The following is a 26174-nucleotide window of genomic DNA, read 5'->3' on the forward strand; positions in this document are numbered from 1 at the left end:
TACAAGTGTTAAAAACAAACTGGTAAAAATCTGTTTCTGTAAGTGGCATATTTTCCTTGTGCAACCATTTCTGTGTCGTATTTCAGGAAACTTTCAGAAAATTTCTGAAGTATCACTAGGAAAATAAAAATTCTCTGACACTGTGAAGAATTCAAATAAGGAGCAAAATGGAAAGGAATTCAAGTTCCCAGAAAAGTAATATATTCTTTAGTAAAGAGGTAAAACACTATTTCAGTATAACTTATTTAGTCAACTAGCAATTTGGAGACCTCTTCAAGTTACCAACTGTGAAGTTCCAAGTTCAAAAAACTAAGAAAATAATACTTTTGGGTAAGTAAGTATTCTGCAAATACTATATTCATTAGGAAGTTCTTCCTGCTTTGAACCTGATTTTAAACCATGCTGTTTTTAGTTGCACAAATCAGGTAATTAAAAAAAATACATCACTTCTTTGTGACATCAAATATTTTAAAGAAACCATTTAACTTTAAGGCAAATTTTGCATTTATTTCCTTTACTTAGATCACATCACTAACAACCACTATTGCACTTATAGGGAGGGGATAGGTACATAATGTTTCTCATTGTTTGTTTTTTTCCCCTCTACATAATCTGAACATCAACTCCTGATTTAGTACCAAATCATAAAGCCAATGGCATTAGGTTAAACATAAAACCTGCCACCAACATTTTTTTCCCATCAAAATGGCATCAGAAGGCATTTCCAGTCCTGCCTATCAATGTTATTCCCTGTATACATAATCCCCATAATAGCAAAACATAAAAACCAAGTCAATAATTAATCTTCATTCATGGAGAATGATGACATTTTACACACACAGCCTTCATAAAAATCAGAGCTTTTAGCTTTTTCCATTATACTTTAACTGTACATAAACTAATCCTTTATTTGTGTCAGACACACAAATCACAGGGAATTATATGGCATGAAATAAAGTCAATGAAGCCACCTAACCTAAATCATAATTATTTCTTTGCTGAAATACCATTGGATTTTAAAACTAAGCTTTTTTAGAAGTATTCAAACCCACCTTACATCCAAATATTAAGGATATTGTGCTATTGGTACATGCTACTTTACAGTGGCATAACATCGGAGAAAAACAATCCAAGTTTTTGATGCTATGAGAAGTTTTTTTCAGACCATGAACACTTCAAGAGTGAAATGCCAAAAAAAAAAAAAAAAAAAAGCCTTGGTAAGTGTTGCTTGCTGTCTTGAACATTTAATCTAGATCCAAAGTACTCTTTTAAAAAGATTTATATTGGGCAGCCCGGGTGCTTCAGCCATTTAGCGTTGCTTTCAGCCCAGGGTGCAATCCTGGAGACCTGGGATCAAGTCTCATGTCAGACTCCCTGCATGGAGCCTGCTTCTCCCTCTGCCTATGTCTCTGCCTCTCTCTCTCTCTCTCTCTCTCTCTCTCTCTGTGTGTGTGTGTATGTGTGTGTGTGTCTTGCATGAATGAATAAATAAAATCTTTAAAAATAATAATAAAAAGATTTATATTAAATGTTGCATTAATCAGCTGTTTCTACCCCCACAGCAGACATCCCATCTTAGGCATATTATGAATGGAATTAAGATGCTGTTTCTTTTTCTTGTGTAACAATTTTGTTTCAATAAAATTATAATCAAATCCCCAAAATGAAAAGTACTCATTCAGCACCACTTTGTAAGGGCCCAAAGCCTTGCTAATATCCTTAAAATTTAATCCAGGATCAGATTCATCACGGGAGCTCCACCTACTGCAATGTAAGCACTGCCATCTCCTCCATGAGAATAAGACACACCATGAGCAGAACCACTATGCTCAAATATATGCTGGCTGCTTTGGAGGAGGGGCAAGCTGTTGCAAAGCAAGGCACTTATTACAAAGTTCCATAAGAGATGAGCTCAGAGATTACTGTACATGATACTTTCTTACAACAACACTGAACACTGTAGGCTAATTTAAAATATATTTCAATGGTAAAGAGAGTACCTAATCATTTATACTTTGTAGTTTGATTCATCTCTCTAAACCATTCAAGAAACAAACAAACAAACAAAATGAATGATCTGGCAAAATTAAACAATAATAACAGAATTCAAGTTGGAAAGTAATGAAGTTTAGTGAAGTAAAAATATTTTTTAAGATATCAAAATAATTATTTTGGGAAATGTGACTAACCAATTTTGATGTATATTCATACTATGTATATAGTTTAAAGGCAACAGATCAAGCAATTTAATTCACTTATGTATCATGGATTTATTTGATCGTCCAAAGACTGTTTTCTGTACTTTGGTTTTTTAATCAACCCATTAGCAGACAAGTACAATTACCAATTTACATCCAAAGCAACAAATAAAATACTGTGAAAATGTCATTCTTAGAATATTTCATATTTAAAATCTTATATATGTTCCATTTTATGCCATAGCTTTGTTATAATTATAATGGGTAATATTTATTTAAACTTTGAAGTATTAACCAATGACAGCAAAAAGCTGGGTAACAGTGAAAGGAGTATTACTGCTTCATCTATGTAACAATTATTTTCCTTTCTCCACTTTACTTGAGGCTTTTTAAGCAGTTAGGAAATGACCAGGGTAACTACTAAAGAAGACTCCTGAATTTTATAAAACGAAAGTTATCAATTCATATATTTATCCTCAAGGATATTACTTCTCTAACTTAATAAATAAGTTTTTAATAGCAATGTAAACTTGGCTATATCCCAGTGACTGTGGGCCAAAATACAAGACAACTCCCTTATCATCTATCACTAGTCCAATTCCAAACCCGCCAAAGATACTTTTTATTCTAATTTCCTAAAGGATCCTCTACTCTGTTCTATTCCTACTTAATCAATTTTATAAGAACATGAAAAACAAGATTAAACTAGGTTAAATTTCTAAAACAACATAAAAAATGGCTGGCTCTCCAGTTTAATGACTCCAATAGGTAAATAGTTGCAAATTACATGAGTTTTGTGAAACTTAAATGAAAGGCTAAATGTCAAATATAACTAGGGCAATAAAAAGTAAACTGTGCTCTTTAAAAGACTATAGTCGACCCTTGAACAACACAGGTTTGAAGTGTCCAAGTTCACTTATACCAGGATTTTTTTTATAATATAGTACTGTAAATTTATTTTCTCAATAACATTTTCTCTCTAGCTTACTTTACTGAAAGAATACACTATATAATCCATATACATACAAAATATGGGTTAGTTGACTCTTTACATTATTAATAAGGCTTCCAGTCAAAGTAGGCTATTAGTAGTTAAGCCTCTGGGAAATCAAAAGTTATATGCAGATTTTTTACTATGTGGGAGGTTGCTGTCCCTAACCCCATGCTGTTCAAGGGTGAACTGTCTATACTGAAAGATATATTTACTAAATCAGAACTAGAGTTGTCAAGTTATAATTCTCAGGATATTTCACTGCACTGCTTCAGGGGTCCCACCGATGTTCTTTCATTTTAAAACTTTTATTTTCACTGTTCTTTTAATAACCCACAAGCACAACTGTTTAAGTTTTCTTTTTAAGATCTTATTTATCCATCTGAGAGAGAGAGTTATAATAATACTGTGTTATAATTGTTTTAACGATTATTAGAAATTTATGAGTGGTTCTTCTCTGATTTTCAAATAAAATGAATGAGGTCAATCTATATATTCTAGGTCACATTTTACCATACTTAAAACTGCAGAGAGAATGTGAGAAATATGAATTTGGGTCTTAACATGAAAAATGTAATTCTGACCATTTTGAAACTCTGATTAAATTTCACAGATAACTGTCCAAGGAAAATGCTATTTGTAATAATACAAGTAACAGTTATCTTATAGCTATTAATAGCAGTTATTTAATAATTAGCTATTACTTGTCAAAAATTGTATGAAATACTTTACATGTATAAGAAAAATTATCGAAAACATGGAAAAGAGGGAAAACATAAGTGCATATTCTTTCAGCATGGGAGTAAAGGCCACTTACAATTATCTAAGGGCACTAATTCTCCATCAAGGACAATTATGCCCCCCAGGGAACATCTGACAATATCTGCAGAAATTTTTTGTTGCCACAACTGAGCGAAGGACAGTCTACTGGCATCTAGAAGGTAGCCAAGCTACTAAAAGTTCTACAATATATAGGACAGTGCCCCACAGCAAAGAATTATGTAGCCCAAAGTGTGAACACCACTGAGATTAAGAAATCTTGATTTAGGGGAATGTATTTCAACTCACTATCTGCTATTGACTAAAAATATCAGATTTAGTGAAGTTATATGTTTACTTGTAGATTTTTATCAAGTAGAGAAGTAAATCATTTTTGCCCAGTAGAAAAGGTAACTACAAAGATTATGTCCAAGATCTTGCTGGACATCAACTAATTTCTTAATCTAACTCAGCAATTTTATATCAACATTGCCTATAAACATCTGGATTCACCAATGCACTCTGGGCTGGTTTAATATCATACTGGTTCCCTCATTAATAAATGGGTGAGGGATCCCGGGGTGGCTCAGCAGGTTAGAGCCTGCCTTCGGCCCAGGGCGTGACCCTGGAGTCCAGGGATTGAGTCCCACATCAGGCTCCCTGCATGGAGCCTGCTTCTGCTCGCTCTCTCTCTCTCTCTCTTTCTCTCTCTCATGAATAAATAAATAAAGTCTTTAAAATAAAAAAAATAAAATAAGATTAAATAAATAAATAAATGGGTGAAATATAATTTGTTATACATGTTTATTTTATATTTGCCTAAGAGAAATGACTTTCCATTTTTTAAATGAGACTTTAACATATGTATTTAACTTATGTAATCCAAATATCTCTTAAAGTAAAAACTATCATAATGTCCATTTGGTAAATGAGGAATCCAAGGCTTACAAAAGTTAAGTAATTTATCCAACGTGTCACAGCTAGCAGAAAAGAAAATCATGTCTGACTTCAAAGCCCATTTTCAACAATTACTAAATTCAAGTAATGGTTAAGTATTTAGGGAGCCAACTTCTTACTACTCTTTTTAGCTGCTAGAATGACAATTTAAGACTATAAGGCAAGCTTTAAAACACTGGTATCAGTTACCTATCTGTTTAAGTTGGGGTTTTCTAATACTGTGTAACAGAAAAATAATAGATGCTGAGTCTAATAATATTAAAATCTTTGCATTATTCAAAGCTGCCTTGTTTACATTTATAATAAGCAAATGATATAAAATGCTTATAAATATTACAGCAGTTCCATGTTTAAGATTTTATTTTCATTTAAAATCTTATAAAAAGAGGAGAGATTAAAACACAAGAAGAATATCCAACCATACTCTTAACATTAACAAAAGATCAGAGTTCAATATTGTGGAAAATGAGATTACCTATTTATTCATGCAAACTTTCATTATATATAAATCCTAGTTACTAAAATATGCTGAGTTATTAATATCATACAGCTGGGTTGGGCTAACAAATTTTCCTTATTAAGGACACAAGAAGTTAAACTTGTAGACCACCAACCCTTAAATGATTGGAGACATACATTTTTTTCAGACCCCTAGATGGGTTTGACAAGTCCCAGTCCCCTGTCCTACTCACTTTGAACACATTAAGTCACATCAATCTATCACTAAAGACAGTACTAGCCTCTTTTTTGAAATGAACACTATAATTCTTATAAAGAGATGCCACCTCTAAAATATAAAACTTTAAATTTTAAAGGGTATCCGAATTTAATTTTCATGCTTGTCAAAAAAGAAGACAATAGAATCTCTGCTAAGAAATGGTACTATTTGCCAGGACTTTTCCAATTGCTGTACATATATTAATTTTTTCACTATCTTAATGCTATGTAAATAAATTATAGATTATAACTAGTTGATGTAACATCTAGATTTTCATGGTAATAACTCATACATGAAAAATCAATGAACATTCACTGATAATTTCAACATTAGAAACTATTCCCAAGAGAAACGCCTAATAATTTTTACATAAAGAAAATGCAGTGAAGATCACAATGTTTTAAGTGAGCCATATGGGATTCAAATGGTTAATGGAGTTAGAGAAACAGTTTTTCTTAAATCACATACAGGAAGAATTAATGCTGGGGTCTTGCTTATTTGCTTTCTTTTTTAAATAGTAAGACTATAGCAATAACATCATATACCCATGAATTTGCTATCAAATTTTTCTGGCAAAGAAAATAATGTGGACAACTCTAAGTAAGGCTTAAAATGTTGATGTAGCAAAGGCACTATAAAACTAAAATACATTTTGCTGTAATTAAGAATACTAAAATGTTACTTTGTCAAAATGTTGAATGAAAATTAAAACTAATGTCAAAACAAATAGTATATTCGCTCTTGACCAAACTGCACTACTTTGATTTCAACTAATCACAGAATTTCAACTGCTTTCACAGCTGAAGACCATCAATTAGCAGAAATGAACAAATTAAAATATAACTACATACGATTTCAAGTAATAGGGCAAATCCGTATGCTGCCCACTGTACCATGAAACCTCAGTGTTTGTGGCCAAAAAGAGTAAGATAGTGGAATTACAGGAGCACCACCAAACAACTGCAAACAACTTGTTTCGTGCATACAGCTATTCCTTAGAAAGCATTCTCAAAGGAAAACTAGCACCATGTGAACACAAGAAAAATATGCGTAAGAGCTCTGCTAATGATACTGTCCATGTCATCTTTTTTAAGATTTATGAGAGAGAGAGAGAGAGAGAGAGAGAGAGAAATAGGAGGCAGAGGGAGAAGCAGGCTCCATGCAGGAAGCCTGATGCAGGACTCGATCCCAGGACCCCAGGATCACATCCTGAGGCAAAGGCAGATGCTTAACAGCTGAGCCACTGAGGCATCCCTGTCCACGGTAATTTTTTAAAAAGCTATTATTTTAGAAAAAAAAGTGGAACTGGGTTCTTTCTTACTTAGGCTTTACTTACTTAGGTATTTTTATTTTTTTATTTTTTTTTAAAGATTTTATTTATTTATTAATGAGAGAGAGAGAGAGACAGACAGACAGAAAGAGAGAGAGAGAAAGGCAGAGACACAGGCAAAGGGAGAAGCAGGCTCCATGCACCGGGAGCCCAACGTAGGACTCGATCCCGGGACTCCAGGACCACGCCCTGGGTCGAAGGCAAGCGCCAAACTGCTGAGCCACCCAGGGATCCCTTATCCTGAGTTTTAAAAGTCAATTTCAAAAGATTATGTACTTACAATTCCACCTACAGGGCAGCCTGGATGGCTCAGAGGTTTGGCACCACCTTTCTGCCCAGGGCCTGATCCTGAAGACCCGGGATCGAGTCCCACGTCAGGCTCCTTGCATGGAGCCTGCTTCTGCCTGCCTGCATCTCTCTCTCTCTCTCTGTCCCTGTGTATCTCTCATGAATAAATAAATAAAATCTTTAAAAAAATTCCACCTACATATAAAATTCTTGAAATAAGAAAATATTAGAAATGGAGTACAGATCAGTAATTGTTATGAATTATGAAGGGGATAGGGGTGGGAGAGAAGTGGGTGTGGCTAGAAAAAAGTAACTGAGGGATCTCTGTAGTGATGGAAATGTTCTGCACCTTGACTGTATTAATGTTAATATCCTGGTTAGTGATATTATACTATGGTTATCATTGCAGGAAATTGGGTAAAGGGCACATGAGACCTGTTATTATTTATTACAACACATAAATCATCACAAAATAAAGCTTAATTAAGAAAAAAAAAGGAACTTTCTGAATACAAGTTAATCTGAAGAATCCAAAGCCCAAAGAAATGAGCCTTTTCTTAAGAAGGCAGACACTTATGTATATGAAGTATCTGGCAAGTTTAGACTCAAGGAGGCAAAGGACTGGGCTGGGGTAAGAAACTCTGCTGGGGTAAGGAGTGGATTTTTTTTTTTTTTAAATGCAATCTCTATCCCCAGCTTGGGGCTCAAACTCACAACCCTGAGATCAAGAGTTGCAAGTTCTACTGACTGAGCCAGCTAGGCAGCTAGGGAGGGGAGTTTTTAGTGACATGTGAGTTGGCATGACAAATCAGAACCTAGAAGAGCCGAAAATGGGAGAGTCTGTTGTCCCTATACCCTGGATCATGCTCTTGGGACATTTACTGAGGGTACTACAGTATAGGAGGTTGGGAGTTGGGCTAGAAAAGCAGTGAAACATTTCTGTAGTCTCAAAGTTCTTAGATCCTAAAGTCCTGCTGGTTGAAAGCACCTATGAAAGACAACTGATCTTATTCTTAGGATATTTGAGAATAGCAGTAAGCAGAAAGTAATTAATATAGCAACTTGGTCATAAACAGATTCAACTCCTAGCTGATTAGTTTCATTCTAGCTTACTGAAAGGGAAAGAACAAGGGTTTAATCTCGATAGTTTTTTTACAATGTAAAGCATACAACAAAAACTTCAAGATATGAGAAGAATCAGGAAAACATGAATAAGGAAGACCTACACTAGAACCATAGATGATACAGACATCAGAACTAGCATAAGACAAAAATGGCAATTTTAAATACGTAAAATAAAAACACAAGAAGAAAGATATATAAAGTGGATAAAATAATGAATTTAAAAAGAAATACCGAATTTCCAAAAGAGAGCAAATAGACATTCTAAAAGTGAAAAGTACAATAAATGAAATAAAGGAAGTCTTAGGACATATCAAAACAAAGTAATTTGAAATGCTGTAGAACTGTATTCAATGACATAAAGGAATTTTCAAATTATATTAAATACAAATGATCCCATTGTTCTGTCAAGTCTCTGATCCCTCAGTCATGGCAAAGACTACTAATTGATGATAGTACTTTTTCCTTCAATCTGTCATCAGAATTCTCAGCAAAGACCTTTAGACATCCAATATCAACCAAACTTGACATTATAAATAAAACTTGTTTGATGTAGACAAAAGGTAGGTATGTTAGTCACAGGGTTTATGAAGAACTGAAAAGTTATCACTTCGTAATGGAGGAAGAGTCAAACTTAGAAAGTAGGTGAAATATGTCTCCTCTACCTTCCACATATATATACCCAAGAGAAATGAGCACATATGTCCACAAAAAGACCTGTATAAAAATGTTCAAAGCAGCTTTATTCAAAATAACTCCAAAATGGAAATCAAAATTCCCAAATTAACAGGACAAACAAGTTTGTAAAAAGCCAAAGGGAGTCTTCTGGGGTACTGTAAATATTTTATATCTTTATGTGGATAGTGATCACAGTTCTAAAAAGGCATGGAGATGCATGCTATGATTAGTGCATTTTACAAAAAAAAAAAAAAAGTCATGACGATGATGACACTAACAAGGCTATGAAGCAAAATACTGCTAATGGCTGATGAACAGGAATCTCTAGGAATTACTGGAAGATGTTAATATACCTCTGAACTGAGGGAACGGTGCTAATAATGAAAGCATGTTTTTTTTTATTGCATGCTAACTCTACTTAAACTACTCTTGGCACTTTTTCTATGTGTCCTTTATAAACATCAACTCAAAATCATCCCCACTGGATCAGAAGTTCATCTAGAGCAGTGGTCAACAAATATATTCTGTAAAGGGCCAGGCAGTAAATATTTTCAGTTCTGCCGGTCCACTTACTTAAAGCTCACCACATAAAATAAGAAGCTAAGACTAAACTAAACTTTGTTCCAAGATCCAAGTTTTTCTAAAAGCCAAAATGACAATGAACATATTTAATGGGAGTTGGCAATAAGCAAAATATACACTTTAACAACTATCAGAATGTTTTATACAATCATACTCCAATCTAATATACACTTTGAAAAATCATCCTATAAGTTATTGAACATTTTTACCTGGCAGTAAAACAATGAGCAAACAGTAGAGGGCAGTATTTCTATTCACTATTAAAATTTAGCTTTTAAAAATCTAAAAAAAATCTGATATCTGTGCATGGGACCTTCTTTTAAAAAGTTTTACAACACTTCTTTCAAAGTTGCTGGCTAACATACAACTTTAATACAACCTAGCACAACAAAAAGTGCCCTGACTTTTCATATCTAAATATGAATATTTAAATAAAAGACAGTTGTTTCACCCAAAGAAGCCAAATTTTCTATTCGTAATTCCCAAGTATTAATGAGCTAACAAGTCATCATTTCTCTGGTGATTTATTTCCTACCACTCTATCAGTTATCTAGTTAAAACAAATAGTTGAGTACCCACTGGAATCACAAAATAAGTTTCTATTCCCACATATGGACAATCCTTTTTCTCTATTCCTGTAAGATAGCTACATACTAATCACCAAAAGAAGTATCATAGTTATTACAGTCATGAACTTTTGGCAACCAAAGACTCAGCAAGCTGTCTCCAAAGATCAAGCATTCGCCTAACTCTAATATCCATGCAGCAAAAGAGGAGGTAGATAAAACAGACAAAGGCAGGGGTAGAAGTGTCTTTAATAAAATCTCAACCTTTTTCATGATGCCTGGGTGGCTCAGTCAGTTGGGCATAGGCCTTAGGCTCAAGTCGTGATCCCAGGGTCCTGGGATAGAGCCCTACTTTGGGCTCCCTGCTCCACCAGGAGCCTGCTTCTCCCTCCTCCTCTGCCTGCCTCTCCCCCTACTTGTGTGTGTGTGTGTGCGCGCGCGCACGCACTCTCTTTTTCTCTGTCAAACAGGGAAGTAAAATCTTCAAATCTCACCCTTTTTCATTCTTATATTCCTATTTTCAGAATGCCTTAATTAAAGAGCTGTACCTAAACCATCCACCACCCCTAATAAGAACCAGCACACTAGTCATAAAAGGGAAGGAACGCAAATTATAAAAGAGGGAAAACAAAGTGAATGATTCAGAGAAAGACTGTTCTTTCCAACAAGAATGTTACATATTGTATTACTATTTAATAAAAATTAGTAAAAAGATCTAACAATTAGTAAAGTCTTACTATGTGCTAGTTGTCGTTTCACACACTTAACAGGTATTAATTAGCTCAATTAATCTTTAAAAACCGTTTAAGACAGGTGCCATTATTTTCTCCATTTTAGGATGAGGAAACTGAAACATAGGAGTAAGTAACTTGTCCAGGAATCAAGCATTAGACCTGGAACTTCAAAGGTCTCCAGAGCCTGAGCTCTTAAATACTGTTCTTTATCCTCTCTGCCCAGGCTAAGTGACACAACTTCAGTTGAGTGATTCTACAGAATGCAGACTACCAGAAATTTTAAAACAGAAAGTAACAAAATAGAAAAAACAGAAGTCTTAGTTATCCTCATTCCTTTGAAAGTCCAATTGTAAAAGGAAAGGATAGTACTTGAAAAGCAAGCTCTATTATTCCAATTCAGTAGGTCCGAAATAAGGTTGAATCCCAGAGGGGATCCCTGGGTGGCTCAGCGGTTTAGCGCCTGCCTTCGGCCAGGGCATGATCCCAGGGTCCCGGGATCGAGTCCCACGACAGGCTCCCTGCATGGAGCCTGCTTCTCCCTCTGCCTGTGTCTCTGCCTGTGTGTGTCTCTCATGAATGAATAAATAAATAAAATCTTAAAAAAAAAAATAAAGGCTGAATCCCAGGTAAACACTGATTAGATATTAAAAATAAACAAAAAGGTAGTCAAGAAACAAGACGACATATTCTGGAAAGTTCAAAGAAATTCAATCATTATGAATAAGACCAGGAACTCTAATGAGCCTTTCCAGATGTAAATGGAGAAGCAATTTAACGAAAATACATTTAATATAAAATAGGGCATTTTAACTAGGAAAAGTCTGAAGGTGATAAGAGTTAAGATATTGTGGCAATATTTATGAAAACACTGAAAATGCCCATACCTTTTATACTAGAAATTCCTCACTTAAGAATCATGGTTATGGTCACAGATTAAGCATCAAGTACATCATTTTAAGAAAAAAAAAAATTCAAATGCTTATTGATTAAATAAATTATAAGGCATCCAAGCAATGGAGTCATTTTAAATGCTTTAGGTGATCATTCATTAATGCGTAAGGATTCTCAAAATATACTAAATACAGATGACCCCATTGTTCTGCCAAGTCCCCCATACTTCTCTAATCCCTCAGCCATGGAAGAGACTGCCTGATGACAAGCACTCTTCCTTTCAACCTGTTAGAATTCTCAATACAGACAGACCTCTGGGCATCCAACACCAACCAGAGTTGGCACTAGAAATAAATCTATTTCATTTAATCAGAAAGCAGATTACTTTAGTCAACTGGTAAAGTCATGGAGCAAAAAAGACTAGGCAAAATTTATGAAATAGGTGAAATGTGACTTGGATTAAACAAAACCAACTATTAAAAACTCTTAAGAGATGAATTTAAAATGCTGCTCCCCAGGCTAGGGAATCAAGACTATCATCCAGCCTCTTCTTGGGTGTTTATACTAATATTGGCAAAGGTATATAAGAGACAAACATAACCAGCTTTCCTGCCTCTCTCTTCTGGGCAAAAAACATTCCTTAAGGTATACTACTTATTTAGAAGGTATTTCTAATACCCAAACACTTTTTCTTGGCTAGGTAAGTCCACCTCTTCCTTTTTAAGAAAAGCTCAAAAACAGGGACCAATGAGAGAGAATATACTGGATGCTAAGGCATACTAAAAAGCTTTGTTAAGTAAAACACTGTCAAGTTGGTTCATGAATGAACAGACCAATGAAACAGAATTGAATGTCCAGAAGTAGACACAAATGCTTATGAGAATTTGTCAAAAAGTGGCATCTCGATTCAGTGGGAGTAAATACAGATTTTTTAAGTAAACACTGGGAAAATGGGTAATCACTAGAAAAATGATTCTAACTAACACTATACACCAGGACAATCTTCAAATGGTCCAAAAATTTAAAAATGAAATTCTAGAATAGGGTAGGAGAGGGAGAAAGAGAAGGGGCGGGGGGAACCCTGCAACTCCTATCACAGACAAAGACTAATCTTCTTGCTATATAAAAAGCTCCTAAAAATTGAGAAGAAAAAGACCAACAACCCAAAAGAAAAACCATAATAAATCTTGGTTGAATATATGAGATGCAAATTAAAACTATATTTATACAACATTTTTCACCCAAGAAACTGTCAAAAATACAAAAATTTGAAAATATATTCCATCAACAAAGTTTCAGGGAAATGATCACTTTGATAAATTGCTGGTGGCAATTCAAAATGGCACAATTCCAATGCAGGAGAGTAGGGCATTAGCTACTAAAATTAGATGCAGGTAGCCTAAGTGGCTCAGCGGTTGGGTGTCTGCCTTAGGCTCAGGTCCTGATCTCAGGATCCGGGATCGAGTCCCGTATCTAGCTCCTTGCAGGGGGGGCCTGCTTCTCCCTCTATGTCTCTGCCCCCCCCCCAAAATGAATAAATAAATAAAATCTTTTTAAAAATTAAAAAAAATAGAATTACAGATGCCTTTACTCTCTAATGTAGCAATTCTAATATCATAATAGGTACATCTGCACAAATATAAAATTACATATATACAAAGTTGTTTGCCAAAGCACTGTTTATAAACTGTAAAAGAATGAACTTCAGTGCCCAACAAAAATACATTTATATTTTCTGAGTATTTGGAATTTCTCATGATACACAGTATTAGGTGTGGATCCAACTTTCATCTTTCTCCAGGTAGAACCAGTTGTTATATGTCATTTATTTAAAAGTTCATGTTTGATTAAAAAAAGTATGATATAGCCACACAATAAAATACTGTTATTTCTGTAAAAATGAATGAGGAAAAGCTCTGTGTGCTAAAATGGAGAACTTTGGGGTGTGGTAAGTAAAACCAGTGAGGGGCACAAGATTGTAAAAATATGAAAACCACAGGACCTATTGCATAAGGGAGAAATAAAAACATTCAAGAAAGGGGTGCCTGGGTGACTTAGTCGGTCAAGTCTGACTTCGGCCCAGATCATGATCTAAGTAAGGGTCCCAGGATCAAGTACCACATTGGGCTCCCTGCTCAGTGGAGCCTGCTTCTCTTTCTCCCTCTGCCTCTCCCTCCCGCTAGTGCTCGCTGTCTCTCAAATAAATAAACAAAATCTTAAAAAAAAAAAAAAAAAAAAAAAAAAAAAAGGAAGGAAAAACCCCACTGACAAAAAATAGAAACAAAAACAGTTTCTTATGGGGTCTGGGGGGAGAAAGAAGTGAGAAAAAGCTATTTAAACTCTTTAATGATAGTTTTGATACTTGAGTTTGAGTAATACATAAGTTTATTACCCACTCAAAAAAATTTTTTTTAAAAGTCAAGGGAAGCAGGTAAGTGAAGGGTTGGCTGGTATATGGCAATAGCTGTTACTTAGTCTATTTGGCTGGTAGTATGATGGGAATAGTTGTTACTAAGTCTATTTAAATTAGTGAAAATTAAAATTAAGTTCCCCTGTCAAACTGGTCACATTTCATGTGCTGGTGGTCTGGACAGATATATAACATTTCTACCACTGCACAAAAGTTCTATTGGAGTGAAGTTGTTAGTTAATATTTTCAGCCTAGAGACAGAAGCCCTAAAAACCAGAAAAGGATCTGTCTCTCCCAAATTATGTATAAGGCATAAAGAAAATACATACTTTATATATACAGTCAACAAATCAAATTATTGATTTGGCAAATATTATCAATATTTAATTAACTAGTAGTCAAGTGTCAAAACAGGATGATATGTTACAATAAACTAACAAAAAGGTGGAAAACACTGGGAAGGATAGGCCAGTTTTTGGATCCTTTGGAATCCATTATAAATAGATAAATTTCAGTGACAATTTTCCAGGATGTCAACATGTAACCATATTCAAAATGGGACTTAAAATCCATTATAAGGTAAAGTATTCTTTTTTTAATCCACAAATTTGGTGTATCTGTGCCAAAGCTTCATCCATTCAATAATTATTTACTGAGTATCCACTGTAAATAGATATTCAGACACTTGGGCATCCAAGATACCTCGGAGGTAAAAAAGTCTTACTTTTAAAGCTTATCATACAGTGAGAGAAACATAAATAAATAAAGACTCACATAAATACATGATACAGTGTGTGTTATAAAGAAATAGTAAAGTATACCTATAGAAGTAGAGGAACCTTATTTAATCTTAGGCATTAAGAAAGGCTTCCTTGAGAAGTCATATGTAAGCTGGAATCTGAACAATAAGATTTGGGGGTAAGTACTTGTAAACAGAGAAAATCATTATGCATGAAGATCTCAAGAAGAAATTATTATGCAAGAAGATCTTTCCCCAAAAGAATTGGGGTGGGGGGGAAGACCTGATAATAAAATAATGAAAACCTGATCTCCAACTCCTAAAACATGTATTGGTAATCCTTACCTGGAAGAGACTACGAAGACTGCATCTATCAACTTCAAATATCACCCTAATGGCAGTTAATATGGACTCCAAGTTTTGAAAAATAAGTTAAATAATAAAATAACAACAGATACTGAATACAAGAGAGTCTCCTGAAATAGAAAGTTTCTTTTCTCCTTTCTAAGCTTAATTAAGAACATACAGGAATAATTGATTTTCTTTTCAGGTCTTTCTCCAGCCACCTAAACTTCTGCTAAATGAGCCTAAAAGGAATAGAGATAAAGAACATCCTTTTTATACTTGATAAAGAAGCAGTATAACAAAAGATGGAAAAGCACATGATTCTACTGCAAGAAATTCTGGTACTAAAGTTATGTAACTCCCTTCTCTCAGAAGTGAATGGACAGCTGGGAAACCTCTATACTGAAGAATATTAATATTAATGCCCTTAGCTATAGTTTTTACATAATGCTTTACTGCTAACAAAAGAAAACAACATATATAACAATACTACCATCATTCTTGTTGGACCTTGTATGTTCCAAATTAATTTCCTACAGTGATAAGGAGTCTGATAAAACCACACTTGTGTGCCTGGCTCCCTGACAATATTAATTCCACCCCACCTGATACGTATCACAAAGAAGCTACTAAGAACAAAATTTATAAAGAGAAATAATATCTTTTAAAAAGACATTATGTGAAATACAAAATATTGTATCCAAGCTGATTAAACTACATAAAAATCTATATATGTATACTAACAATAATCATAAATACTGCTGATAGAAATGCTCACTAGGATCTTTTCCCCTGCAAAATATCTAAATTCAGAACAATATTTTTAAAAATGCAAAGGGGAAGTATATTTTCATTTTCACTAAGAGGTAAAACAAATATCTGTGTTTAAAACATATTAATCAGAAAAAGAATGTAGAGCTATTTATGATCATCTTAAATTAGTAAATGACATTAATACTACTGTAAATAGAGGCCAAGGTTTGGCAGTTCAGTAGCAGTGATGATTTAGTCATCACATCTCACAACCTAGTCGTTTGCAAACGTTTTAAAATAAAAGTCTTCATTGTGAAGAACATACAGTTACGGGAAGAAAAAACCCAGAAAACTAATCATCACTGCTTTAGCTCAACCCACATGCCCGTTCTTAAGGGTATCCATGGTAGCAGTGATGCAACTTGCCTACCTAGCTCACCGTGCCTACACAAGTGGGAGAGAGGGGAGGCGGATGATGGAAAAAAAATCTCACTTGGAAAGGTGTTTTAGTATTAACATGATAGAATTACATCAACTATAGTGTCAGACGTTAAAAACACATATAAAACCATAAAGCTCTCTCAAGATCAGAAAAAAGACTTGAGAGAAAACATATAGCAATTTAGTTGAAAAGAAAATTAAGAATTTTCCTCTTCCTGCTGTAGTCATTAGTTAAATGTTCAAAGGTTTTATTTCTAATAATAGATGAAATTATTTTAATTTAGCTCCTTCAAAAGTAACTACAAATAATGCTTTAGGCTTCCTAATTTCCAACCTACACACCTACACCTTTTTCTATTTTTACTTTAACGGTTACATAATAAAAATTTATAAAAACTTTATGATATTGATTCCATATAACTTTTTTTTAATAGTAGTCTCTTTTGTTTATAAAGGATTAAATACAAACTTTTTTTGTTAAGAAAAATAAGGCTAAGAGAGAAAGTGTTTCAAATAACCTGGCTATTAAATCAGAAATACAAACCAAAATGAGTGAGGTGATAAAAGGTGAATCACAGGAAGAACTAAGAACTAACCACAGAAAACCATGAAAGGAACTTGTGGAGAAAACAAAAACCAATACCTTGTTTTCCAGACTTATTGCCCTTTCAATATTTAAGAATTTTACTTAGAGGTACACATTCCCTTATAAACAGGATGGCACCAGGTAACTGACATGTTTGTATCTGATTAAAACTCCTACTGTTTGAACTATAACTGTGAGCAACAAGCAAACAAAACTGATTTCCAAAAATTTTCTCACTTTTCCTTTTGTAAGCAATAATTCACTATACGGGAATAGCATATCCTGTAAATTTTCAGAATTTACAAATTTACTTGCTCTTATTACTGAACATTATTTTATAATCTCAACAATTCTAACAATCACTGTCATCTTAAAAGTGTACAGAAATAAGAATCAACAAAGTAAATTATTCCATAAAAACCAATGTATAAATTGAAAATGTAAGCATTCTGAATCTTACACAATCACACAATGTTCACAAACTGGTGCTCCAAAAGAAACCAAACTCAGAGATTAAGTAAAGTATGCTGCACTTTGAGGACAATGAGTAAAACAGACTTAAAAACAAGTAGTTCCTTAAGGAGTAGTTGTACAAGTTTAATCATTTTAAATCCAAATCAACATCTTTTTAAAGGCAACACAATCAGAACTTGACTATTTTCTAATTCTTGGGAAAAAAATTAACATTTTTACAATTGATGGAAGAGTCTAGGAAATGTTCCCAAAATGAGTTATACTTTAAACCAATATGACATGTTGGGGCAGAAAATAAAATAGAGGGGGAGAGCTTTCAGAATATATTTACAAGACTTAAATATAATCAAGGCCTTCTAAACCTTTGCTGTTGGGGAAAAAATGCTTCCTATAGATCTGAGGGGAAAAAAATCCATTCAATACACTATTTTTAGCTATGTGAAACAAATTTCAGAATATTACTTCCCTAAAGAATATAAACTAAGCATCACACAGATTCAATTATTTTCAAATATATAACAATGTTACACTTTATTTTCAAAATCTGTAATGAACAAAAAGGCCTCTCATTCTGTCACAATAAGGAAATGGAGAAAGCATACTGTATCTTACCTTTGTGGTTACAATGCACAGGCAATCCATTACTTTACCATTACAATATTTTATACATAAAGCAGTTTACTGCAAACTATTTTAAGTTCCATATGAATAAAAAATTAAAAATTAAGTTGTGAGATAAAACCATAGATAAAAAGTTATAACTGTGATCAGATCTCTCCAGGATCCATTCTTAGAGGTATCAATTTTTCTACTCTCTGAAATACAAGAAACCAGAATGTGTCACGTGCCCTACAATCTTCTTTATGTAATCTATATCTGAAGAACTTGAAATTATCCCATAAAACACCGTGGAAGATGTCAGAGTTTATTCCACAAGAGTTCACTGCTTCTTCAGATGCTATTTCATTAATCCCTCTTTCCAAGATATGAGGTTGACAAGGAGTCATCTGATGAAATGTTCCACAAAGAGGTTTCCCCCGATATAAATTTAAATCTGCTTCTTGCTTGCTACAGTTTGAATATTCAAAAAACTACCACCACAAAAAAAAATCCACTAAAAAAACCCAAATGCAAGCAAACATTTCTTCCACTAAACCATTTCAGCAACTGCAGCTTGCAAAGTAATGACTTTCTCAGACAGTAATGAATGGAATATTCCATGTGGTATTTTTCAGAAGGGGAGAAAGGAGAACAAAATGCAATAATTTAAAATATTATCTCTAAAACTTACCTCTTCTCTCTTTACTAAAAAAAAAACCCCAACATTTTACCAATGAAGCCAGATTTTAACTTTAGTGCCTTACTAAATCCATTTCACCTAATCCCTTACAAAAAAATTAAAAAACTAACACCACAAAAAGATAATTATAACTTTGCAGCATTTCAAACTCCTCAATAAGACTTGGTTTTTAACCCAGCAGTAACCTAACTACTTATGAATTGTGAATTAATGTCCTGTCCTCAAAATCACTGTGAAACGGAGCTGGATAGGCTGCTAGGAGACAAGGCAGAGGGGTACAGCTGGCTTTCAGTGTCATAAGCTTGCCACTTTCCTTTAGAAACATACAGTAAAGAAGAGAACTACCAACAGTTTCTGTCCACCAGGTTTCCTCATGGTCTATAGGTATTATGAAGGACCTCAAATTCAAATTACTAAACTGTTACCATTTGCCTCTTATGCCTAATGTTTCAAATACCAAAGGCTACATCATCAGCAACTTTCACTGGAAGGGTTACAAGATTTAACACACACATATCACTTATATCTATCATATTATAATCATCATCATTATTATTACTGATTTGCTTTCAGGTGATAGCTTCTTGTTTCAATCCCAACAAGGTGCACTTAAGACACATCCAGTGAAAATTTACCTTAAACAGAGTCTAACAGTACTATTACAAGGATTAAACAATATGTGCACGCCATTAAAAACATTGCCAACCTTGTTAAGTGCTTACCAAATGCCAGTTACAGCTATAAATCTATAGACATAAATGTAGCTATAGGGGCTTGGAGTGGGCAGAAGTAAATTTCACCATGGGCCAACAAATCCTTTCCCAAAGCAGAACAGAAAGCCTGGAAATTATACATTGGCTGGAGTTTAAGAATACCCTCTTCTATGTGGTCTATATATACATGGAATATTACTCAGCCATCAGAAACGATGAATACCCATTTGCTTTGATGTGGATGGAACTGGAAGGTATTATGCTGAGTGAAGTCAGTCAATCGGAGAAGGACAAACATTATATGGTCTCATTCATTCGGGGAATATAAAAAATAGTGAAAGGGAATAAAGGGGAAAGGAAAGAAAATGGTGGAAAATATCAGAGAGGGTGACAAACCATGAGAGGCTCCTAACTCTAGGAAACGAACAAGGGGTAGTAGAAAAGGAGGTGGGCAGGGGGTGGGGGTGACTGGGTGACGGGCACTGAGGGGGGGCACTTGACGGGATGAGCACTGGGTGTTATGCTGTATGTTGGCAATTCTAACTCCAATAAAAAAAATACACAAAAAAAGAGTACTTACACCCTCTTCTTCCCCTTACACCCCAACAATCTTTTGCTCTGAACATCAAAGAGTAAAGCCCACTCAAAGCTAATGACTCCTCAAATAATTAAACTTTATCATTTTTAGGAAAAATACTGAAAACAATTTAGGTAATTGGCAAAATAAAAAGGTGTATGAAACTCTTCAGCTGGTTTCTCTTAGTGTTCTGATATTTAGGTGCAAATTTTATTATATCAGAATAGTCTAGCCCAGAGAGAACATATTCCTAAGTCTGACAGGCCTCTAACAGTGGAGGTTGAAAATCACAATACTAAGAGTCAGAAACACGTTGTGTAATTTTAAATAGTCATTTTCTTTTGGGGCAGGAGGTGTACCTCAACTTCTCCTTTTATAAAAACAAAATAAAACTCAGTGGTTTCTAAGAGACCTTCCACTTATAAAATTCCTATATCTCAATTTCTCAATTCACTGGATTCTAAGCTCCAATGGGGCAAGACTCAAGAATGTCTCATGTATTTAGCACTTTACCCGTAACACCTGGTAACCAGAATATAACAGGGGCTCAATAATATTTGTTGAATTAATGAACAGCCTTTCTAAAATCTAAACTATTGGTGATTACAAAATTAAAGAGTTCTGAAATGACCCTGAAAATTAGATACTCCATTTTCCCAGTAAAAACAATTTAAAATTGTTTTGCCAAATCAAATTTAAGCCTGTAAGAATATAGATGAAATAGGGACACCTGAGTGGCTCAGTGGTTGAGCGTCTGCCTCCGGCTCAGGGCATGACCCCAGAGTCCGGGATCTAGTCCCCCATCGGGCTCCAGTCCCCCATCGGGCTCCAGTCCCCCATCGAGCTCCCTGCGTGGGTGGAGCCTGCTTCTCCCGCTGCCTCTGTCTCTGCCTCTCTCTCTCTGGGTCTCTCATGAATAAATAAAGTTAAAAAAAAAAAAAAAGAATATAGATAAAATAATTTAAATACCTACTTTAAATTAACTATTAATGTATATATTTAACAACACATATTATTAAAATAATATGGCTAAAATATTTTTTTCCACTCACATTCAGAAAACAATTACAAGCTCTTCATATTCACCTTAAATGTTAGGGTCATCATTGTAATACGGACACTTTTTGAATCGTCTAATTATTTTGACCTCAAACATCAATTTCACTTTTATGTAAGTCGTTTAGATGCTGCACTTTTTGAATCCAGATATTAAAATGTCACCTGACATTTTATCTTAAATCACTATCAGTACCTATTCACATAATAGACAATTTTCCACATTTGCTCTGTAGAAATTATATTAGAATCTCTAGAATATAACCATTTACTATTACTCATCAATATACTTTTTAATCTTTCCAAAAAGCTTGTATATAATATCCAATACTTGACAATTTTTAAGGTCATACTTGAAATGATTATTTAATCTGTTATATTCAACAAGCCAATGTGTTCTTCTTAAACTGTGTGCAAAATAATTTAGAAATTACCCTGTAATACAAGCAACTTTAGAAGTCTCAAATATAAGCCTTCTGGGATGGAAACAGCTCACCTAATATTCAGGCACATAAGATAATACAGTATTTTAGAATACCAACAGCTTTCTATATACAGGCGATTGTTTCCAACCATGACAGAACAGAAAAAGGATCGACTCTCCTGCCTTAAAACTAAAGAACTAGATATATAAGAAAAAAATTATTTTCAGATATTGAACAAAAGGCAGTGCAAAACAGAAATCCTTGTGAAAAGAAAAACAAATGAGGTCAGCCCCATAAATGGTTCAGATAACTGCCTGAAAAAAGTTTCCAGGCAGCAGACGGGGGAAATAAACAAAGCCAAGCAATCTAAGGTAAGGAGAGAGATGAGAATTCAGGAAGGCCCAGGTGTCTCAAATTCACAGGTAAGAGTACCAGGGAGAAAAGAGCTGTACAGAGAGAGCTCCATAGATCTTGATAGGTGGGGAATGAACTACAGAACAATCCCAAGAGCTCTCACAAGGCCAAGGAAAATGGAAAAACTCCTAATATACAGGGCTGGGTAGAGTAGTCAGAAAAGTATAAACATACCTCATTTTATTGCACTTTATTTTATTATGCTTCACAGATACTGTGGGTTTTTGTTTGTTTTACAAATTGAAGGTTTGTGGCAATCCCAAGTCAAGCAAGTCTACTGGCACCATTTTCCCAACAGCATTTGTTCACTTTGTGATCCTGTGTTACATTCTGGTAATTCTAGCAATATTTCAAACTTTATAATTCTACTTGTTATGGTGATGTGTGATCCCTGATCTTTGATGTTACTATTTTAATTGTTTAGGGGCACCACAAGCTCTACCCACATAAGACAGCAAACTTAACAAATGTTGTTGTGTTCTGACTGCTCCACGGACCTATTCTCCCATTTCTACTCCTCTTCTTGGGTCTCCCTATTTCCTGAGACACAACAATACTGAAATTAAGCCAACTAATAACCCTATGATGGCCTCTAGGTGTTCAAGTGAAAGGGAGAGTCACACATCTCTCATTTTAAATCAAGTCAGAAATGATTAAGCTTAGTGACAAAGGCAGGCCAAAAAGCCAAGACAAGCTAAAAGCTAGACCTCCTGTGCCAAAGAGCAAGTTGTGAATGCTGGGAAAAGTTCTCAACGGAAATTAAATGTGCTACTACTCCAGGGGTGCCTGGGTGGCTCAGTCGGTTAGGCGTCTGCCTTCGGGTCAGGTAACGATCCTGGGGAGTCAGCTTCTCCCTGTCCTTCCAGCTTGTGCTCTCTCTCGCTATCTCTGTCGTTATCTAATAAATAAAATCTTTAAAAAATCCTACTACGATGAATGCATGAATGATAAAAGAGCAAAAGAGCCTTACTGCTGACATGGAGAAAGTTTTAGCGGTCTGAATAGAAGAGCAAAGGCAGCCCTGGTGGCGCAGCGGTTTAGCGCCGCCTGCAGCTCAGGGCGTGATCTGGAGACCCTGGATCGCGTCCCATGTCAGGCTCTCTGCATGGAGCCTGCCTGCTTCTCCCTCTGCCTGTGTCTCTGCCTCTCTCTCTCTCTCTCTCTCTGCATCTCTATGAATAAATAAAACCTTTAAAAAAAATTTATTGAATAGAAGAGCAAACTAGATACAACATTCCTGTCAGCCAAAATCTAATCCAGAATAAAGCCCTACTAACTCTCTACAATTCTGTGAAGGCTGACAGGTGAAGAAGCTGCAGAAGAAAGTTGGAAGCTAGCAGAGGTTGGTTTATGAAGTTTAAGGAAAGCAGCTGTCTGCATAACATAAAACTGCAAGGTGAAGCAGCAAGTATGGATACAGAAGCAAGTTATCCAGGCAATCTAACCAAGATAATTCATGAAGGTGGCCACACTAAACAACAGATATTCAATATTAATGAAACAGCCTTCTACTGGAGGAAGATGTCATTGAAGACTTTTCATAGCTAGAGAAGTCAATGCCTGACTTGAAAGTTTTGAAGGACAGGCTAATTTCTCTTGTTAGGGGCAAATGCATCTGGTGACTTGAGGTTGAAGCTAATACTCATTTGACATTCTGAAAATCCTAGGGCCCTTAAGAATTATGCTAAATCTACTCTGCCTGTGCTCTATAAATGGAATAACAAAGCCTGGATGACAGCATCTTTTTTTAAAAAAAGCATTTATTTATTTGGAGGTGGGGGGGGGGGGAGACGGGGGAGAAAAGCAGAGGGAGAAGCAGACTCCTTGCAGGGCAGGGAGCCCAATGTGGGACTCGATCCCAGGACCCTGGGATCATGACCTGAGCTGAAGGCAGGCACTTAACCAACTGAGCCACCTAGGTGCCCAAAAGCATCTTTTTACGACATCATTTACTGCATATCTTAAGTCCATTGTTGAGACCTATCGCTCAGAAAAAAGAGATTCTTTTCAAAATATTACTGTTCATTGACAATGCACCTGATCACCCAAGAGTTCTGATGGAAATGTACAATGAGATTAATGTTTTCATACCTGCTAATAACACAACATCTATTCTGCAGCCCATGAATTGAGGAGTAATTTCAACTTTCAAGTCTTAAGAAATATATTTTGTAAGGCTATAGCTGCCATAGATAGACTCCTCTGATGGATCTGAGCAAAGTAAACTGAAAACTTTCTGGAAAAGATTCACCATTCTAGAGGCCATTAAGAACCTCTGTGGTATGGAAAAAAAAATTCTTCATGGGAAGAGTTCAAAATATGAACATTCAGAGGAGTTTGGAAGAAGCTGATTCCAACCCTCAAGGATGACTTTGAGGGGAGCAAGACTTCAGTGAAGGAAGTAATTGGAGATGTGGTGGAAATAGCAAGAGAACCAGAATTATAAGTGAAGTCTGCAGATGTGATTCAACTGCTACAGCCTCATGACAAAACTTTAATGGATGAAAAGTAGTGTTCAAAATATAACACAAGAGAAGAGTGGAAAAAAAAAAAAGGTTCTTTATCCTTTGCTACACTAATAAATTACTAATGAGTATGCAACATTTTGATATAAAGATTTATTTTTAAAATCTATCATTTATCGAACACTTAATATGTGTGTCAGACCCTGATCTAAGTTTTGCATAAATTATCCCATTTCATACTAAAAGTGCCATATTAGGTGAGCTGTTCTTTACAGATGAAACTAAAAAAAGTTAAATTAAGCAATTTGCTCTATATTATACAATGTAGTGCAATATATCTAAGTATACAGATTCAGAAAGCCAAATGTATTTATGTCTCATTTTTCAAGATGTATGTATGAGCTAAATAATAGATTAACATATAGGATTTAGCTGAATATGTATCAAATGGTTAAAAGAGACTACCTCAGAGAAAGAATGTTTAAAAAAGATGACTTTCAATCACTTTTCTGTATATGTATATTTTAAGATATGCTGGAATTATTGTAATCACAGATTTTTTTTTTTTAAAGGTAAATAACAGAAAATAAGAGAGAAGTTAATCGTGGAAAAGGAGTGTCAGAAGCCAGGTTACAGTGTATTAAAAATGAGAAAGAAAGAAAGAAAAAAGGTAAACTACTTTTTTCAAGAAGCTTAGCTAGGAAAAGAAGGTAAGCAAGCTATCAGGTCCTACTAAGAAGAACTTTTTTTCTGTTTTTCTTTTAGTAGAATCTTTGAATATATTTATAAGATAAAGGAAAGAAAGGTACAAAGGTCTAAGAAAGAGAAAGAGGTTACAGATATTAAGTGAGAGTAGAGAATGAGATTCCAAAGAGAAAAAGATTAAGAGAACAGAAGCTGTTAGCATTATTTGAGAAGGTGACTTTCACATAATTGAAAACTTACTTCTATAAAGTTAGCAATTACAATAAGCTTGTATCATTTTGCTAATCCAAAAAGGGGATGGGCAGGGTTTATGAGCACAAGAGGAGATATCATTGTTCTAATACTGAAGATAGTAACAGATCCTGACACACACATAGAACAACCAAAATTACCTAAATTAGCTACTGAAAACGTCATATAATCATAACTCATAATTCAAGACATATTGGGATGCCGCCTTCTTGCAGCATATAAATCTATTACTACTGTGGCATACCTAAGCTTTAACAAAGACTTTTATTTTCTTAGTAAATGGATAACTTTGCCAAGTTTTCTCCTAGATTAATAGCTTGGCATAATATGGCAGTTGTTTCACTTCTTTCATAGCATTTCTTTATACTCCAGTTACATTTCAAGGAGAGCTATGTCATTCGGTTCTAGTACTTGCAACTATCACTTAAATGATGAGATAAGACTGTCCTAAGATATAAATAAGAAAATACAAGATATTAAGTAATAGTGAATGTAAAGTAACAGCAGAGTGGTCATCAAAAATCACCTGCAGATATCTCATGTACAGTTCCCTTGTATACCTATCAGCTTTTTAATTATAGGGGCTTTGCATAAGTGTTGTACATCATTTCAAATTTCGCATATTCTATTTATTTCAAAACATTTCGCCTAAAAATTGGAAAGAGACACTGTAGAAGAGTGAAGTAGAGTTCAGACTAGTGTCTC

The 26174-nt window shown here is 34.8% G+C and overlaps 1 protein-coding gene across 25 annotated transcripts in view; it reads right to left on the reverse strand.

The window, feature by feature from the left end:
• DLG1 (discs large MAGUK scaffold protein 1) overlaps positions 1 to 26174 on the reverse strand; it is a 228720-nt gene that overhangs the window by 171875 nt on the left and 30671 nt on the right. For 2 of the 25 annotated variants that reach the window (XM_072726366.1, XM_025990319.2), the window contains exon 1: positions 18175 to 18757. The exons of 22 other annotated variants lie outside the window; for them this stretch is intronic. In XM_072726366.1, coding sequence (XP_072582467.1) covers positions 18175 to 18204 — 30 coding nt within the window. In that variant the 5' untranslated portion in view covers positions 18205 to 18757. Of the gene's footprint in view, positions 1 to 18174; positions 18758 to 26174 lie in introns of those variants that run through there. One more of the 25 variants, XM_025990316.2, reaches the window with a different exon arrangement.

This window comes from Vulpes vulpes, chromosome 1 (genome assembly GCF_048418805.1).
Source record: "Vulpes vulpes isolate BD-2025 chromosome 1, VulVul3, whole genome shotgun sequence".
Taxonomy (NCBI): Eukaryota; Metazoa; Chordata; class Mammalia; order Carnivora; family Canidae; genus Vulpes; species Vulpes vulpes.